The 20,108-nt window shown below is 32.2% G+C and overlaps 2 protein-coding genes across 2 annotated transcripts in view; one reads left to right on the top strand and one right to left on the bottom strand.

Annotated features, from left to right (window-relative positions):
- Positions 1 to 215: 215 nt before the first annotated feature.
- On the bottom strand, positions 216 to 16,259 carry LOC111419425 (ATP-binding cassette sub-family C member 4-like). The gene is made up of 10 exons (XM_023052223.2): positions 16,045 to 16,259; positions 15,746 to 15,991; positions 15,480 to 15,693; positions 15,203 to 15,428; positions 8,690 to 9,744; positions 8,471 to 8,635; positions 1,657 to 2,284; positions 1,369 to 1,599; positions 602 to 1,316; positions 216 to 548 (listed from the first exon to the last, which is right to left on the bottom strand). Exons 1-10 carry the CDS (start codon positions 16,116 to 16,118, stop codon positions 281 to 283), a joined length of 3,822 nt encoding a protein of 1,273 aa, XP_022907991.2. The 5' UTR covers positions 16,119 to 16,259; the 3' UTR covers positions 216 to 280.
- Positions 10,102 to 20,108, top strand: part of LOC111419426 (exostosin glycosyltransferase sotv) — a 48,361-nt gene continuing 38,354 nt past the window's right edge. Inside the window, exons 1-2 of the mRNA XM_023052226.2 lie at positions 10,102 to 10,176; positions 10,233 to 10,335. The gene's annotated coding sequence lies outside the window, so the exon portion shown is untranslated. The remainder of the gene's footprint in view (positions 10,177 to 10,232; positions 10,336 to 20,108) is intronic.

Genomic DNA, 20,108 nt, shown 5'->3' with positions numbered 1-20,108 from the left:
GCAACTTTTTCTTATGGGACCATAGCAAACCATACAATCAAAATTCCATCAAGACAGTGGTCCCATACTTTAATAAGCCGTTTTATTTATGATGCCCATCATTACGACCCAAAGTTCACGCCATATGCTGTTATACCAATACTTTGTGGGTTTTAACTCTGCTGTTTGTGCTCGATCCATCGCGATGGTTCCATAATGGACATTGAGGAAGTGTCTGATATAATAATTGTGTTTTATTAATAACCTATTTTAATTACACTATATTTAAAAAAATAACTTATTATAGTCGTGTATCTCTAACATAAGTTGCTTCGGCTATTTCCATTAATTGACTCATCATAGCCGATCCAGTTTCTTCAACCATTTTATATAAAAATCCATCACGATTTTGCAACAAAATATGCGGGTGATCAAACTCCACCAATTTCCCAGCATCCATCACCAAAATTTTATCCGAATCCATAATTGTGTTTAATCTATGCGCTATTGTTAAAACGGTGAACGACTGGAATCTTTTCCTGATCGTAGTTTGAATCAAAGAATCGGTCCTAAAAATGATTTTGATTTTAATTTAATAATTTTTAATGTAATTAATGCTTACGTATGATCAACATTAGCTGTCGCTTCGTCCAAAACTAAAATTTTATTATTTCTTAAAATAGCTCTAGCTAAACAAAGTAATTGTCTTTGTCCAACGCTAAAATTAGCGCCACCTTCGTCTATTTCAAAATCTAAAGATGGAATAAATCTTTTTAATTCGACCTGATCTAAAACGTTGTAAATCTCGGAATCTTTGTAATTATTGAATGGGTCTAAATTGTAGCGAACTGTTGATGAAAATAAAACGGGTTCTTGCGGGATAATTGAAATCTTTTCTCTTAATTCGTAAATACTTAACGATGATGTATCAACATTATCGATATAAATACTCCCTTCTAAATTAGTTAATCGAAATAGTGCTGAAATAATTGAAGATTTCCCAGCTCCCGTTCGTCCAACAATTCCAACTTTTTCACCCGGTTGGATCGTAAAAGATAAATTTTTTAAAACCGGGGATTCCCCCGGGGAATATCTCAAATAAAGATGTTTAAATTCAACCTTTCCATGTTGAGGCCACGATTTAGTAACTTGCGTTCGAATCGTTTTTTGATCCAAATTCTCCTCAGATTCAATATTGGTGTATTCTAAGATCCTCTCAACGGAAGTCATTTGATTAACAACTTCCGTTGATTGCCGAACCCCGAATTGAAGCATCCCAGTTAAAATCATCGCTTGGGAAATTGCCAAACCAACGTTACTACTTTCAACGGGATTAACTAAAAATGAAAAAATTGAGAAAATTATGATTAAAAGGGATGGGAAAATTACAATAATCCATGATGATAAATCCCAAAACGATGCACATGAGGAAAATAACACAAAGAAAATCGAGCCATAATCCAACAGCCGCCATACAAGTTATTGTTAAGTACCAAGCGGAAGTGTGGATATTTTGGTGCTCATCGAACTCTGATTTTAAAATTATTTCGCACGAATTTGCACGAACAGTTTCAATTCCGTTTATTGTGGCACTTAAATGCGATAAAACCGGACTTTTCGCTAATTAAAATTTAATAAATTAATTAATCAAATTAATGAGTTATAGCATAAACTTACTAGTTCCTTCAAGATGTTTAATATCCTTAGCCGTTAAAGCATACCACCTCCTAATTTGCAAAAAAAAAATCCCCAAAATAACAGCCGCAATAACCATATAAGGATTAGCAATTCCAATCATAACAATAATCCCACACATAACCAAAAAGATTTGTATTGCGTCAATTCCCACTCGAGGAAGAACTTCATCCATCGCCCCCATATCCCTCGAAAATCGATTTAAAATCCTTCCACTAGGATTTGTGTCGAAAAATCTCATCGGGGCTTTTAATAACGAATGGAACATTTTGTTGTGTAAATTTTTTGATGCGTTCATTGAGAATTTGAAGAACATGATTGAACGTAACGTGACGAAAAAGATACAAGCGACGACGACGCCTGTGTAAATATAAACGTAAGTGTAACTCCCCCTCGGGGTGGCTTCGTCGGATTTCGTCCAAAATGTTAAGAAGTAATCGCATAAACTCGTCGCGATTTGACCGATTATTAAAAGGGTGGTTAAACATATGAAGCTGCAAAGATTTGAGCCTGCTTGTATGTATTTTGAGAACGGGTTGGTTCCTTCGATCGAAGAGGATTCTTCGTTGTCTTCGTAATTTATTTCTGCATCAAATTCTGACACAGCACTCTAAAAATTAAAGAAATTAAATAATCAAGATATGGTACAATTGTGCCAAATGTAAAATAGAAATGCCAAATGTAAAAAATATAGTACCAAATGTTGTGTATAGTACAACATTTGGTGATGAGAAGTTGCCGATAATGTGAACACAAAATTATTTACTACCAAATTGTACTCAATGGAAACAGGAATAGCTGCAGCTCTCAGTAAAATTTCACTAAAAGATACAATTCATACATTTGTCTGCGGCGTGGAAAAAACTTGGCTCAACAATAATTGAGAAGACTTGGTTTCTCCAAAATCATAAACTGCACATGTTAGGGTGACTACATGCTGCAGATGAGGAACATTTGGAGAAGGATGAGGCAGGCAGCAGATGTTGTGGAAATGTCTTTTTCAGATGAAGATGAAAATGAGTGCACTGAAAAAAAAATTTGCCATTCCGATGCAATTAAAGCATTTAATGTTGTTGTAGAATGGTCAAATCAAAATTTCATAAATATAAGTGAAATCATACAATTCAAAGAAAAGTTATGGCCAAAATTACTCAAAAAAATATTCAGAAAAAAATTACCTACAGATTTTTTTAAGTCTTATGAATCTTCATGAATAACTATAATTTAGGTTTAACTAATGTGAAGATCGATACTGCTAAGAGAGAAGGAAAGATGAAGAAGAGAGAGAGTAGGGAGTGGGAAGGACGGTTAAGGGCATTAGTTTAGTATTTAGTAAGAGAGTCAGAGTTGAGTTAGAGAGCCGAATGTGTGAGGCGTTGGAAGTTATTTCGTTTGTTATAAATTGATGACTTGTAGTTTATTGAGAACATTGCTAATAAAGTGATATCTAACACTAATAAACTTAATTGAATCTCTTATTGCTGAAACAACCTAAGTCACTTTTTGGTCATTTTGAGTTATCCATGTAAACATACAGTTTCGACCATTCCCACGTAGAGTTGTTTGGTGTTGAAAGAACTTATGTGCTGATAACTGTTACCGAATTACAGCGCTAGTTAGCATAAGATACTACTATGTTGTATATTTTTATTGAACTAAAACTAGAACTAACACTAGACCTAGAACTAGACGGTGTTGGGTTTAGCCCAAAAAAATTCTAGTTCTAGGTCTGAACAAAACATTTATCTGCAAGGGCTGCTACAAACTACAACTGTAGCCAAAAGACAACAACGCAAAGAAAATGGGATGAATAGAAATAAATCGTTTCTACATTTTGTCAATATCGAAGAAAAAACAATAAAGGATCATTTGCAAGTATTCATGGTATTAGTTCGGACGAATTAAAAGAATTAAGCGTTTAGTTGTGAATGATGAAGTTCCTTGTGATAAACGGGGTACAAACATTAAAGGAAATTGAAGAAAGTGTAAAAGAACTTGTTAGAACTCATATCTTGTCATTCCCAGTTAAAGAATCTCAATATTCTGGAAAGGAATTCAAGTATCCAGATGCACGGCTTAATGTAAAAGCAATATACGAGTTGTTTCTTAAAAAATTTCAAGGCACAAAAATTAAATACGGTTATCTAATATACAACAAGTGTGAGGAATTAGCCCTCAAAATCAAGAGTCCATCTCTAAAAGATAATGCAAAAAGAGTTGCTGAAAAGCTTATTCATGAAAGACGAGCGAAGAAGTTCTACAATGCTTTAAAAACGACTGCAGAATATAAAGAACGACGAGATCTTGCAGCTATTGCACTTGATTAGATGCATAATCTATAACTGCCACAGATACAAGATCTCTTTTACCTATCTCAATTAAGTGTAAGTGTATTCTGCATTCACGACTTAAAGACAAATAATTTTTTTTTGTATATTTACCATGAGGGTGTAGCTGCAAAAGGCCCTAATGAAGTCGCTACATTCATAATGGAGTATATAGAAAAGTATGTTTCTTTTGATGTAAAAGAATTCCGATTGTTTTCTGATAATTATCCAGCGCAAAACAAGAATCACTGCATAATAAGAACATGCATGGCCTTAACTGAAAGTGCCTGAAAGTCAAAACTTGCGAGGACATTCTTTTTTGCCCTGTGACAGAGATTTTGGAGTGATTAACAGAAGCTTACAGAAAGTTGACCGAGTTTATGATGTCCATACATTCACTGAACTTATTATAACTTCTAGCACTAAAAACGCTTTTACTGTAAAGGAAGTTGCAACTAAAGATATCATAGATTAATAAAAATTGGTGGCCAAAATACTACAAGGCTATAAATGAAACAATTCGAAAAGTCGTTTCAAGGGTATTCGAGCTTCGAAACGAACTATCGGAGTTCCTTCAGAGCAAAAAACAAAATTTGGCCCAATTTCTCCTTGATGTAAATTAGGTGGCTAAGCTCGCTTATTTGGCTAACATCTTTGCCATCTCTAATGACCTAAATACCTCGATGCAATGAAGGATGGTTTCCTGTTTTACCATTGCAGATTAAATCGATGGATAGAAGCGAAAACTTAAAGTATGGAAAGATCGTTTATTAAAAACGTGTTCGAACTTTCAACTTTTAATTTTAACATATTTGTCAACTTCATAAAAAATCCTTTAAAATGAGTCCAAACTCGGCATATTTAACTTTAATATTAATGGAAATACAATCACTTCCGGTTTGAAACGTCAACGTCAATTTTGACATATTTGTCATCTTCATTAAAAAAACCTTTAAAATGAATCCAAACATGACGCACTTATCTCAAAAAATGAAAAAGTTAAAATAAAAAACATTAAACCCGAAGTTAGCAACAATGAAGATAGCAATTTAATTTTTAAATATTAATACCAACCTTAATGTTTGATTTTTTTTTATTATATTTTTGTTTCTGTGGCAAATATTAAGACATTTTATAAAAATTAAAAATATGTCAAAATGACATTGACATTTCAAACCGGAAGTTGCTTATATCTCGAGTAATATTAGAATTAAACGTATCATGTTTGAACTCATTTTAAAGGATTTTTAATGAAAATAACAAATATGTCATAATTGGGGTTGACATTTTAAACCTGAAGTTAGTTATCATGTAACAAACAAGTGGACAACTTCATGGTGTTCTTTCATGATGTATTCTTTATAAAAAAAAACCTTTAACACGTTCGCTGCCACGTCCACCCAAATGGGTGGACACGGCGTTATTGGCAAGACTATTAAATTCACTTTGGCAGCTAACGTGTTAAAGCTAGTCCAAACATGACGCATTTATCTCAAAAAACCAAAAAGTTTGAACTTTCTACTTTTAATTTTTACATATTTGTCAACTTCATAAAAAATCCTTTAAAATGAGTCCAAACTCGGCATATTTAACTTTAATATTAATGAAATACAATCACTTCCCGTTTGAAACGTCAACGTCAATTATGACATATTTGTCATCTTCATTAAAAAACCTTTAAAATGAGTCCAAACATGACGCACTTATCTCAAAAAATAAAAAAGTTAGAATAAAAAACATTAAACCCGAAGTTAGCAACAATGAAGATAGCAATTTAATTTTTAAATATTAATACCAACCTTAATTTTTGATTTTTTTATTACATTTTTGTTTCTGTGACAAATATTAAGACATTTTATAAAAATCAAGAATATGTCAAAATGACATTGACATTTCAAACCGGAAGTTGCTTATATCTCGAGTAATATTGAAATTAAACGTATCATGTTTGGACTCATTTTAAAGGATTTTTAATGAAAATAACAAATATGTCATAATTGAGGTTGACATTTTAAACCTGAAGTTAGTTATCATTTATCATGTAACAAACAAATGGACAACTTCATGGTGTTCTTTTATGATGTATTCTTTATAAAAAAAAAACCTTTAAAGCGAGTCCAAACATGACGCATTTATCTCAAAAAATAAAAAAGTTAGAATAAAAAACATTAACCCCGAAGTTAGCAACAATGAAGATATCAATTTAATTTTTAAATATTAATACCAACCTTAATTTTTGATTTTTTTAATTACATTTTTGTTTCTGTGACAAATATTAAGACATTTTATAAAAATTAAGAATATGTCAAAATGAAATTGACATTTCAAACCGGAAGTTGCTTATATCTCGAGTAATATTGAAATTAAACGTATCATGTTTGGACTCATTTTAAAGGATTTTTAATGAAAATAACAAATATGTCATAATTGGGGTTGACATTTTAAACCTGAAGTTAGTTATCATGTAACAAACGAATGGACAACTTCATGGTGTTCTTTCATGATGTATTCTTTATAAAAAAAACCTTTAAAGCGAGTCCAAACATGACGCATTTATCTCAAAAAACAAAAAAGTTAGAATAAAAAACATTAAACCCGAAGTTAGCAACAATGAAGATAGCAATTTAATTTTTAAATATTAATACCAACGTTAATGTTTGATTTTTTTTTATTATATTTTGTTTTTGTGCAAATATTAAGACATTTTATAAAAATTAAGAATATGTCAAAATGACATTGACATTTCAAACCGGAAGTTGCTTATATCTCGAGTAATATTGAAATTAAACGTATCATGTTTGGACTAATTTTAAAGGATTTTTAATGAAAATAACAAATATGTCATAATTGAGGTTGACATTTTAAACCTGAAGTTAGTTATCATATAACAGACAAATGGACAACTTCATGGTGTTCTTTCATGATGTATTCTTTATAAAAAAGACCTTTAAAGCGAGTCCAAACATGACGCATTTATCTCAAAAAACAAAAAAGTTAGAATAAAAAACATTAAACCCGAAGTTAGCAACAATGAAGATATCAATTTAATTTTTAAATATTAATACCAACCTTAATTTTTGATTTTTTTTATTACATTTTTGTTTCTGTGACAAATATTAAGACATTTTATAAAAATTAAGAATATGTCAAAATGACACTGACATTTCAAACCGGAAGTTGCTTATATCTCCAGTAATATTGCACTCATTTTAAAGAATTTTTCACGACGATTACAAATATGTTAAAATTGAGGTTGACATTTCTAACCGGAAGTTGACCATAACTTCATTAATATTGAAGATAAATATGTCGTGTTTGTACTCATTTTAAAGGATTTTTAATGAAGATTACAAATATGTCAAAATTGAGGTTGACATTTTAAACCTGAAGTTAGTTGTCATATACCGTAAAACGTGGTGTATAGGGACAGTCCGCCAACTTTATGATGATGTTGCGGCTTTACTTTTTATTTTAATATTAGTTTCTGTGGGGCAAAAGTCCGAACATGGTGTGTACTTTTCATACCCAAATAATGGCATTTTAAAAAAAATGTTAAATGATAGTTTTTTTAAAAAAACTGCGTTGTCCCTTTTCGCCTGGAAATGTGCTGATTAGGGACGGTCATGTTATTCAGCCGTTATTCTCATTTAAAGCGGCTGAGGTGTAAAGGGCAACATTTAGAAAAAAATATATCGTGTGATACCATTAAAATTCAATATAACATATTTTTTTTTATTAAAAAACTTAATGATCTTGCGTCACAGTTAAAACACATATTTAGGAGTCAACTTGACAAGTGGTTGCTTTTCGAATGACTTTTATAAATAAACTAAAAAATATATTGCATAAAAAAAAAGCTTTGTCCCAATTCACATGGAAGTCCCTATACACCTCGTTTTACGGTAATAGAAGTTTTATAACTGAAGTTAATCTCGTGTTAGTCACTTTGCCCCACTTTTTTTTTATATTCATTAAAAAAAAATCATCGATTTTTAAGCCACATGATGATTCTTGGATTTTTCCTAAGTTTCTTAATATTTCTTTTGTTAAAAAAGAGCATTCTTAAATTTTAACCTGTAAACTTATAACACTTCGTCCTTAATTTCATTTTACAACTTTTTAAGCTTTAATTTCGTAAATTAGTAACTAATAGGATTTCCACTTTGATATGTGATCTTTTTTAACAAAACAAAAAGAAATATAATCGTCATCATTTCGTCTCTAGTTTCAGTGATTAAATTTATGCCTCGACTTACAGAAACACTCTGTATAATCGTAAAACGTAACCAATGACCAAAACTACCAAATGACATAGTTTTAAATTTCCCGCTTGACATTCGAGCCAAAATGGGGGCAAAGCGCGGTACTTTGTAAATCTAGGGACTTTACACCCTCGTTAGTATGACCGCCCTCTGTATTTTTATGTTCACACTATCGCTAGAGTACTGTAAATCAAAAAAAAAAATTACTTTCGTTGATGCAAGCGACTCAGTTCTTCGATGTTGCAAGACAATATCATTCATTTCATTTTGTAACTCATTTTCTTGACTCTCTTCTTGTTTTTGTAAATATCTCATGAAATTTGAGTTGCTTGATAATAATTGATTGAAAGTTCCTTGAGCTTCAACTTTTCCCTAATTAAAAATAATTTAATACCACCAATAATTTAATATCTTTTTATAACTTACATTATTTAAAACAATAATATGATCAACCTTTTTTAAAAATTGTAATTGATGCGTCACCAAAATCCGCGTCTTTCCTTTAAGATACCCATTAATACACTCATCAAAAAGATGATTAGCCACATGAGTATCAACAGCTGAAAGTGGATCATCCAATAAATAAATATCAGCGTCTTTATAAATAGCTCTTGCTAAATTAATTCTGGCTCTTTGTCCACCACTTAAAGAAACCCCTCTTTCCCCAACCATCGTTTTATCACCATTTGGAAATAACTCAAAATCTCTTTCTAAAGCACAAACTTTAACGATTTTGTTATACCTAAATTTGTTGTAATTTTGAATAAAAACGATATTTTTCCTTACGGTTGAAACGAATAACCAAGGTTCTTGACTTGCATAAGAAATATTCCCCCCAATTTTAACGCTTCCGTGGTCTTGTCTTAATTCGCCTAATAATAATTGTAAAATTGTTGATTTTCCTGAACCAACCGGTCCAACTATGGCACATAACATTCCTTCGGGGACTCTTAAATTTAAATTAATCAAATTGGGTTGTCCAAGAACCCAAGAAGCTGTTAAATCTTCTATAATAATTCCTGGATTTTCACTTAATTCTATATCGTTGTGTCTTTCTTCCATCATTAATATTTCTTCTAATCTTTGAATTGAAACTAAAGCTTCAGCACCTAAAGTCACCGCTAAGGGAAAGAAAATTGCCATCGACATTTGAAGGATGTTATAAAATTGAGCCATTGAAAACACAGTGTGGGCCGTTATTTTATTTCCAAGAATGTAATAGCAAATAACTGAGAAATATAACGTTGTTCTTTCAGTAAAAACTGCAAAGCTTGCATAACAACCTCGAATATATGAGGTGTAAGTTAATAGATCTATCTCCTTTTTTCGGGCAATTTCGACGATTTTTTCAAAAGGCTTTTCCCAAACGTACATTTTCACCACTTGTATCCCCCCGATTAATTCACCCATTAATTTTACTCGGTAATCGGTTCTTTTTGCTGTTTTTGTTCGGAGATACGTTGATAATTTTGCTATTATTCCTGAAAAAATTAATATTCATTTTAATATTAAATAAAGTTATTAAACAATCGTTTATAAATAAAAATTAAATTATTATTTTATAACCTAAAACACAATCACTTTAATTTGACGTTTTAAAGTAAACAAAACTGATTCGCATAAACGACGCTAGGTGGCTACTAATTCTTTTAATATTCTTTATTATTTTCGCAAATTAATGAATTTACTAATTTGTTTTAATAATTTAATATAATAAAGATAAATTATTTTAAAAACTCGAAATTAAATTAGAATTTTTAAATCTGAATCCCGGAAGTCGGCCTCCATCTTGTGTTTCTGACCAATCATATCGCGTTGTCGAAAATTCACTTTTTGACATTCATGTTTAAACGAACTATTAAACTATTTGTGTATAATTTAATATTATTTTATTGGTGTTTTATGTCTTTATGGTAAATTAAACTCATATCTTTAATATTAATTATTATTTAAAACGATATTGTTTCAGTTTGAATCAAAATCTGGGTAAAAACTTAAAATGTCATTTCGCAAGAACATAACCTCAAAAAAGAAAAACTGCGTTATATTTATTTTTGCTCTATAACAATTAAGTAAGTATTCTAGCATTATAATTATTAATTCTTTTTCTTCGTTGGCTACTTTTTTTCTAATTTCTTTGAAAACTATTTTTTTAAAACATAACCTATTGGTAACCATGGAAACGTATTTAGTTTTAAAAGCAATTTTGACGTCCTTGGTTTTGACATTAAGAAATTACTGTTATTATGTATACAGGGTGTTAAGTAAACATGCGGCAAAAATTCAAGGGGTTATTCCTTGTCCTATTCTAAGAATATTGTGTCCTGTGATGATTTTTGAAAAACCACTTTGTTTCGAAGATACAGGGCGAACAAAATTTACGACAACCATATTCGATATTTGTTGAAATTATTAATGAAAATAAAACTATGGCGTACGTCAATGAGTTTATCAAGTACTTAAATACGTCTCATCAATCGTATTTGTTTAGATTGAGTGACGTTTGACTGTTTGACGTGTCATTAACAGTTAGTGTAGCACTCTATTATGATTTATACGAACGCCGAGATCATTGACATGCATTTCATGTATGGACTTGCTGATGGCAATTGAAAAATCTTCGAAAACATTCATCGACATCTTCGTGAAACAGGCTCATTAAAACGAAGTGGAGGGCCAATGACTGCAAGAATGGTGCAATTGGAACAGAATGTGCTGGACATGATAGAGGAAGATCCTGGAAGTTCTACGCGAAGAATTGCAAATACTTTGAATGTAAATCATTGGACAGTTTGGAAAATTCTTAAGGACAATAACGTTCAAGCACTACTACCTTCTGATTTTCCTCCACGTATTGCATTATGTAAATGGATATTGCAAACATTAATTTGTATCCCTCTATTCCTGACACAGATTCTTTTTACCGATGAATCCAGTTTCTTAAGAAATACAATAAAGAATTTTCAATATCAATTCTCCTTGAATGTTTGGGTTGGATTTGTGGATGATTATCTAATTGGACCGGTATTTCTACCAGGAAGACTTACTGGCGTGCTTGGTGTATCACAACTTTTTGGCAGAAACGCTGGCTGAATTTCTGGAGGATGTACCATACGCGACAAGAATTGCAATGTGGTTTATGCACGATGGACCACATTTCAGTTTGTTTGCTCGTAATTTTTAACAGTAACATATGGAAATGCTGGATTGGTCGAGGTGGACTACACGCATAGCCTGCTCGATCCCCAGACTTAAATCCCTTGGATTATTTTTTCTGGGGATCTCTGAAGTCATTAGTTTACACTACTCCAGTGGAGAATTTTGACGATTTGCGAAATCTTATAATTGCTGGGTGTAACTCAATTAGAAACGACCCTGGTGTGTTTGAAAGAATTCGGCAGTAAATGACGAGAAGATTGAATGCTTGTATTCAAGTTGAAGGAAGTCATTCAAACATTTATTGTAGATCGAGCAACTTTACATGTACTTTTTGATAATAAAATGTTGTTACTGTCTTTGAAATAAAGGGGTTTTTCAAAAAGCATCATAGGACACAATATTCTTAGAATAGGCCAAGGAACGGCATACAAAATACTGTCTAACGTCGTCTCTCAACGGCTAAAACTATATGCTAAGTCAAAAATAAATCAAGTCAGTAATCAATAAATAAGTCTAAAATCAATAATTGATCAAATATTTGTGCTATTCTTGAGAAAACTAGAGAATTCAAGATCGAAACCCACCGTCATCGACTTTGAGAGCGGTTACGATAGCATATCTAGAGAATATCTAATACAGGCTATGAAGGATCTCAACATATCTATGGACCATATCTTACTAATAAGGGAGACACTGAGGGTGGGAAGCACAGAGAGAATTCAGAACGAGACAACACAACATTTTAAAGTAGGAAGAGGTCTTGTCATGCATACTTTTCAACCCTTTTCATCACCCTTGAGACACACTCTTATTTAATCATGAGCAAGAGTGTATAAATATTGGCTTTTCCAGACGACGTGGGTATAATCGCAAGATCAAAAAGAGATATGGTCAAAACAGTCAACTTTATAGAAAGAGCAGCACAACTGATCGTGAGTAGTTTAAAAATTACCCCAACAAAGGCAAAATACATGCACACCAATAGCCCAAGACAATCTAAAAACGCAACAATCGCAGACTACAACATCGAGGGTGTGAAATAGTTTACTTCTAGTCAGACAATTAATATCTAAATTTTGAACAAAGTAAGTGAATTAAATCAAACTAGAATTGATCAGCGAACAAGAACAAAATCTATATTGGATCATATTTTTACTAACTTTAAACAGCACTACAGTTACGATGTTAATATGTTTGATCATTTCTTCTCTGACCATAAATTGATAGACATAAAACTTACAATAGAAATAATGACTAAGTTAACAAAGCAGTCGTATGGATCAAAAATGGTAAACTACGATGCCTTAAAGCAAAATGTTGAACTCTAGACAAACCGAAAACTGAAATGACCACAAATACATTTATGAGAAGTACAACAACAAATATAAGTGAGGGATGGTTCACTACAGCAGATAAGAATAAAATGAAAGAAAGAGATAAAGCGTATATTAGGACGAAGCGTTTTGCTGGAAATGAATTATACTGGTGTCATTTTGTCAAATTACGGAAAGAAGTCAAAAACCTTATTAGAAGCAACATATAGATAAAAAATTTCAGGATATTGATGGATGCCCGAGCAAGTAGTGGTGTATTATTAAGAATGCCCTGTCGATTGATATAGAAAATAAATGGATTTCTAAGATTGTAAGCAGTAAGGGAGATGCAGGGAAATTTCTAATGTTCTGAATGATCACTTCACCTTTATTGTAGACAGGTTGCTTGCGGGAAAGCCGACCGCCAATATCAGCTTGGATTATGGGATAGATTCCTCAATGTACATTAAGCCTACAACTGCAGATGAAATTGAGCATAATAATTGATAATATAGAAAAGAATGATGACGATATAAAACCAAAAGTACTGAAAGGAGTTTTGTCACCTGTTTTATCAAGTATTATCAATAGAGAAATAAAACTTGGTCAATTTCCCGATATCCTAAAGATAGGAAGAATAACTCCAGTGCATAAAAACTCTTCCGGATAACTATAGACCAATATCTATGCTGTCGGTCTTTGCCAAAATATTTGAATCAATTTTAAAAAGTGTCTCATTTGCAGACTGCTATTATATCATTGTTGGAATTTGTTTATAGAAATCTCAATGAGAGCAAAATTATTTTGGCTGTTTTCTTGGACTTGTGTAAGGCGTTTGATGTGGTTGACCATGCTATACTGGTTAGTAAGCTCGAAGCTTTGGGAGTTGAGGGACCATCACTGAGAGTTTTTAAAAATTATTTAAGAAATAGAAAGCAGGACACTTTATAATAATACTAGGAGCAGCAGGACTCATATAAAGTATGGAGTACCCCAGGGATCGTCGGTCCTCTTTTTTTAATATATATATAAATGATATAACTAATTGTTGTATGCATGGTGATCTTGCCTTGTATGCGGGTGTTGCTGTTTTGTTCTACAACGGGTCTATGGACTCTGTCTTTTCTGATGCTCAGTGTGATCTGGACAATGTTTGATCTTGAGTAGATGAAAATAATATTAAACTAAACAGCGATATGATCTTTAACAAAAAGGCCACTATGAAAAGTCATGAACTTATAATCAGTGGTATTAGCTTGAGTGAAGTTACAAATAGTACCTATTTGGGCATTGTCTTAGATAACAGATTAACGTTTGAATAGCATATAAAATTAACACAAAAGAAGTTAAATGGTATGAGCTATCATCTAAAACGTAATGGTCAATATTAAAACGAGATTTTCTATTTATTATGCCTATGCTCAAATACTACATCATTGTATAATGAGTTAAAAGTGCTTAATGTACATGAGATGATTAAGCTTGATAGTGTGAAGCTAATATAGAAAATCAAAAATAATCCAATGGAAACTGGCATTCACTTTAACTTCAACTGCGATATGCATGCATATAATACAAGAACTAACTAAAATAGACACATCTTGCCTTTTGCAAGAAACATTGGGAGAAGAAGTGTTACAGCAGCAGTGGCGGAGTGGTTTAATGATTTACCACAACGGGTGAAGAATCAGAATGGTCTGGACTTCTTTGCGGGAGAAGCAAGGACTTATTACCTTAATCTTAGGTTAAACTGATTGCGAAATGTTTTTTTTTGTTGTATATCTATGTATGTATGTGGATCCAGTGCTGACATACGGATCAGAAACGTGGACACTGACTAAGAACGATTTTCGACTAAGAAAATTTTGAGAGACATATTTGGAGGAATATTAAATAACGACCTATGGTGGAGACACTGTAATTTCAAACTGTACCTTGTTTACAAGGACCCCAACATCGTAACCTTCATAGAAAGATAAGCTGAGATATCTAGACTAGGTGGAGGAAGATATCAGAACCCTATGCACTATGCATACTAAGTATCGTAACAGAATGCGTAATGGGTCTGAATGGAAGAGGATCTTAGAACAGGCTTAGACTCAAAAAGGATTGTCATGCTAATGATGATAAACCCAAATTTAGTCTTTTTCAAGCAGTATCTAACCTTCTGCAAGCAATTCCAAGTCTTTTGCTGATCAAATCTGAGATTCGACTTTAAAAACTTACGAATTAAATTGTTTTGATGTACCATCATACATAAACCACACAAATACAGTGTGTTAATTAATTAATTATCGTACCCGACGTCATCATTGCAAGTATGCAACCAATATCACAGTGCAATACACATCACACGTAAATCGCGTATTGCAATAAAAATGCAGTGATATTGGTTGCATCTTTGCAATGATGATGATCACTGTAGAAATGTAATCAAAATGATATATTTATTTAAATAAATATTTACCTTGAACTGGTAAAGTTAATAAAATCATAGCACCAACTCCAGCAAAAGCCGATTCTTGAACCTCTTCATAAATAAAATACGTTATAATAGCAACTTGAATTGGAATAACCCAAGCTGTGTGCAACATCGGCGCCACAAAATCAAATCGTGTTAAATCATTGGAGATTAAATTTACAATTTGTCCCCCAGCTGTGGCTGAAAGCGATTTTTTGCTCAATTTTAATGTCTAAAAAGAATTAATGAAATCGATTTATTTTTTTAATTATTTTCATCAAACCTTTCTATAAATTAAGCTGCTACAAGCAACTCTCCATCGCATCCCAGCGCGACTCAGTTCTAAATAAACGTGGTGTTGAAAGAAAGCAACCAACAATGTTACAAAAATTAATCCAAAACCATAAATGTACATGTAAGATTCTTTATGGGGGTTGTCTAAGTTTTCTGTTGTGAACATTTGGACGAAAAGTGAGATGAGAACTGGTTGGAATGATCTAAAATTCTTTTTTTATTAAATAAATGGAATTTATTGGTTGATTGATTTACCGTAATAGTGCGAATTGAATAAAATAATATAACCCATACAACATAAAATGAGCTGAAAATGCGTTACACATTGACCGTAATAAACTCGGTTTTCGATTCGATTTTTTCGACTTCTCCAGTTCTAAGAACCAATAATATTCGAGTTTATTACTAATAACTTCTGATTTATCAGAATCCATAGCGGTGTAGAGATCGGATAAAGAAATTTTGCCTTTAATTCCTTTCCTAAACAAACTCACCAACCACCTAGAATTAGTTAATTTATTATTTATGTTTTTAATAAAGTTTTACTAACTTACACATAAAAAAGTTTCGAACATACATTCGCCGTTTTTTTCGGGCTCGGTTTATTTAATTTATATCCAGCGTCCATTTTATAACAATTTCTTATTTTATTCACCTTTTTTTTAATCTAATCTTATCTTCTTTCTTAATTGCTTCCGATTATAATTGAGGCTACGAAAAGAGATGTAGCTTTCATCGTTTCAACATTAAAACTGAGTCGAATGAAAAGTTTCCATGAGTGTATAAAAAAAATAATTCTAAAGAAAATATTAAAGCGAATTGTTCGAATTCTGCGACTTTATCGGCCTCAATTATTCGATAAGAAATGCAAAAGCTAAATAACATATTTTCAATTTATTATTATTATTAAGTTTTAAAATGAATTGACATTCCGATGAAACATTTTTTCTGTGAAAAATAGGTTTGCTTATATAAAAGAATTTATATTGAAATTTTATTTGAGAAATGATTTTGAATTAATTCAAAAACAAAGGAAACTTTTGTATTTTTCAGTAAATAGTAATATGTAGTCTTCTGCCAGCAGTATCTAGTCTTCTGCAAGCAGTACCTAGTCTTCTGCCAGCAGTATCTAGTCTTCTGCCATCAGTATCTAATCTTCTGCAAGCAGTATTTAGTCTTCTGATGTAATAGTCTTCTCCAGGGAGCATCTATACCATTTTAAGTTCAAAATGGCATAACAAAACCAATTTGGCGACTGTCATAATCAAATTGGCATTAATCAAAATCAAAATGATTGTCCACAAAAAAACTGTCTGCTACTGTTTGGCTCAATTTATCTGAAATTCTTGGTGTTGCAAAAATAATAGTTCAGATGGGTAAAAAATCAAGAAGAAGAAGAAAAATCAAGAGAAGGGAACGTAAAATAAAAATTACAGATGAACAACACCGTTTTTTTGAACTCAAAGTTGAAGAAAATCCTAAAATCACACTTAAGCAGTTGCAAAAAACATTATGAAATGAGTTGCTGACTTTAAGCTGACTTAATGTATTCGCCAACACCTTGATGGCCTCATGAAAATGCGCCCATAATTAATTTAGACGAAACAAACTTTAATTTCTTTATCTCGCGAAGTCAAAGTCGTTGTACTTTTATTGCTGCCGATACTCTGGGAGAAAATATGCATCTTATGGGATGTATCAGTAGCTTGGGATTGATTCATCATGAATTAAGAAGGGTGTCATTTAAAAGAGACGAACCTAATGAGTTTGCTAGGCAATGCTTAACTAGAGGTCAAGATGGCTAATATTCAGTGGCTTTAGTCATTGATATCTTGCCATTATGGTGTTGAACAAGTGTTTGAAGAACAAGAATTTCTTCGTCATAAACTTGTAAGGCTAGGTCCTTACAGTACAATGCTAAACCCAATTGAACACGCTTGGTCAATTTGACAGTTGCCAAATGACTTTTGTTTAATGCTGTTTTAAATTTGAAAAGGTATTGTCTTCTATTAGTATTTTGTAGTCTTCTGCCAGCAGTATCTCGTCTTCTATTAGCAATATATAGTCTACTGGCAGCAGTATCTAGCAAAATTTGCCTTCAGAAGAATTTTGCCTCCAAGAAGTTGAACTCCTGAAGATGCCTAATTATTAGGCGAAACATATGTCGCACGTAAATTAAATAAAAAACTTTTATTCATCGCTAAACATACGTTTTTCATTTCAATTTAGCAGTATCTAGTCTGCTGATTCATATAATGATTCTGCCAGCAGTATTTCGTCTTCTATTAACAATATGTAGTCTTCTCCCAGCAGTATCTAGTCTTCTGCAAATACTTTCTAGTCTTTCGATTCATATAATTTTCTGTAAGACGTATCTAGTCTTCTTCCGGCAGTATCTAATTTTTGCAAGTAACATCTCATCTTCTGATAAATGTAATCTTTTGCAGTGAGTCTTCAATTAGTTATTTGTAGTCTTCTGTCAGCACTATCTCATCTTCTATTAGCAATATGTAGTCTTCTGCGAGCAGTATCTAGTCTCCTGATTCATATAATCTTCTGCAATTAAAATTCTGCCCTAAACAAATTAGAGATCTCGTCTTCTATTAGCAATATATAGTCTACTGGCAGTAGTATCTAGCAAGATTTGCCTCCAAAGAGTTGAAAGAAAGAAAAAGAATTCTTTCAACTTCTTAGAATAACTTCTTGACGATGTGCCTGAAGATGCCTAATTGTTAGGTGAAACATATGTCGCACTTAAATTAAATAAAAAACTTATATTTATCGTTGAACATACGTCTTTCATTTCGATTTAGCAGTATCTTATTCATATAATCTTCTGCAAGGAGTATCTAGTCTTCTTACGCAGCATTTAAACATTTGCAAGCAATATCTCGTCTTCTATCAGCAATATATAGTCTTCTGCCAGCAGTATTTCGTCTTCTATTAGCAATATGTAATCTTCTCCCAGCAGTATCTAGTCTTCTGCAAACAGTTTCTAGTCTTTCGATTCATATAATCTTCTGTAAGACTTATCTAGTCTTCTTCCGGCAGTATTTAATCTTTTGCAAGTAACATCTCATCTTCTGATAAATGTAATCTTTTGCAGTGAGTCTTCAATTAGTTATTTGTAGTCTTCTGTCAGCACTATCTCATCTTCTATTAGCAATATGTAGTCTTCCGCCAGCAGTATCTAGTCTCCTGATTCATATAATCTTCTGCAATTAAAATTCTGCCCTAAACAAATTAGAGATCTCGTCTTCTATTAGCAATATATAGTCTACTGGCAGCAGTATCTAGCAAGATTTGCCTCCAAAGAGTTGAAAGAAAGAAAAAGAATTCTTTCAACTTCTTGGAATAACTTCTTGACGATGTGCCTGAAGATGCCTAATTGTTAGGTGAAACATATGTCGCACTTAAATTAAATAAAAAACTTATATTTATCGTTGAACATACGTTTTTCATTTCAATTTAGCGGTATCTAATTCATATAATCTTTTGCAAGGAGTATCTAGTCTTCTTACGCAGCATTTAAACATTTGCAAGCAATATCTCGTCTTCTATTAGCAATATATAGTCTTCTGCCAGCAGTATTTCGTCTTCTATTAGCAATATGTAATCTTCTCCCAGCAGTATCTAGTCTTCTGCAAACAGTTTCTAGTCTTTCGATTCATATAATCTTCTGTAAGACATATCTAGTCTTCTTCCGGCAGTATTTAATCTTTTGCAAGTAACATCTCATCTTCTGATAAATGTAATCTTTTGCAGTGAGTCTTCAATTAGTTATTTGTAGTCTTCTGTCAGCACTATCTCATCTTCTATTAGCAATATGTAGTCTTCTGCCAGCAGTATCTTGTCTTCTGATTCATATAATTTTCTGCAATTACAATTCCTTTGAAGAACTGATAATACCAAAAAATAAAATATACCCCTTATTAAGAACACATCAGGCTACCATCAAATCAAAATTGAAAATTTGTCGTCAGATAGTTTTTGAGAAACAAAATTGTAAAATTGGCAATGTTGCCGGTATCGTCCAAAATCGGGTACTTTTCTCATTTAACTCGTGATAAAAAAAACCGCGGAGCTGAAAATTTTCAAATTAACATATGTTATGTAGAAATGTTCAGTGATTTTAACAAATTGTACCGCAATTTTTTTTATCAAGCGGTTGCGAAGATATCGATCTTTAAAATGAGCATCTAGTCCTTCTATTAGCAACTTGTAGTCTTTTGCCAACAGTATCTGGTCTTCCATGACCAATATGTAGTCTTCTGCCAACAATATCTACTCTTCTGACTCATATAATCTTCCGCAAGGAGTATCTAGTCTTCTTCCGGCAGCATCTAATCTTCTGCCAGCAGTATCTAGCTTTCTGCAAGCAGTGTGTCGCTTTCTATTAGAAATGTATAGTCTTCTGCCACCAGTATTACGTCTTCTACTAACAATATGTAGTCTTATAGTCTATTTTCAGGCAGATTTTTTGTTTTCACTTGTTGGACATTTAGAATTTGTTCTGGTTTTCTCTACACAGTTTTGGTGCATTATCTACTTATATTACATTTGAATTACTTACTCCTTACATTTAAAATCCTCTGTACTAAATGCACCAAAAACCTAC

Source organism: Onthophagus taurus, chromosome 3, assembly GCF_036711975.1.
Source record: "Onthophagus taurus isolate NC chromosome 3, IU_Otau_3.0, whole genome shotgun sequence".
NCBI lineage: Eukaryota > Metazoa > Arthropoda > Insecta > Coleoptera > Scarabaeidae > Onthophagus > Onthophagus taurus.
Note: the sequence above shows the minus strand (reverse complement) of the source record. Positions and strands in the feature narration are given on the sequence as shown.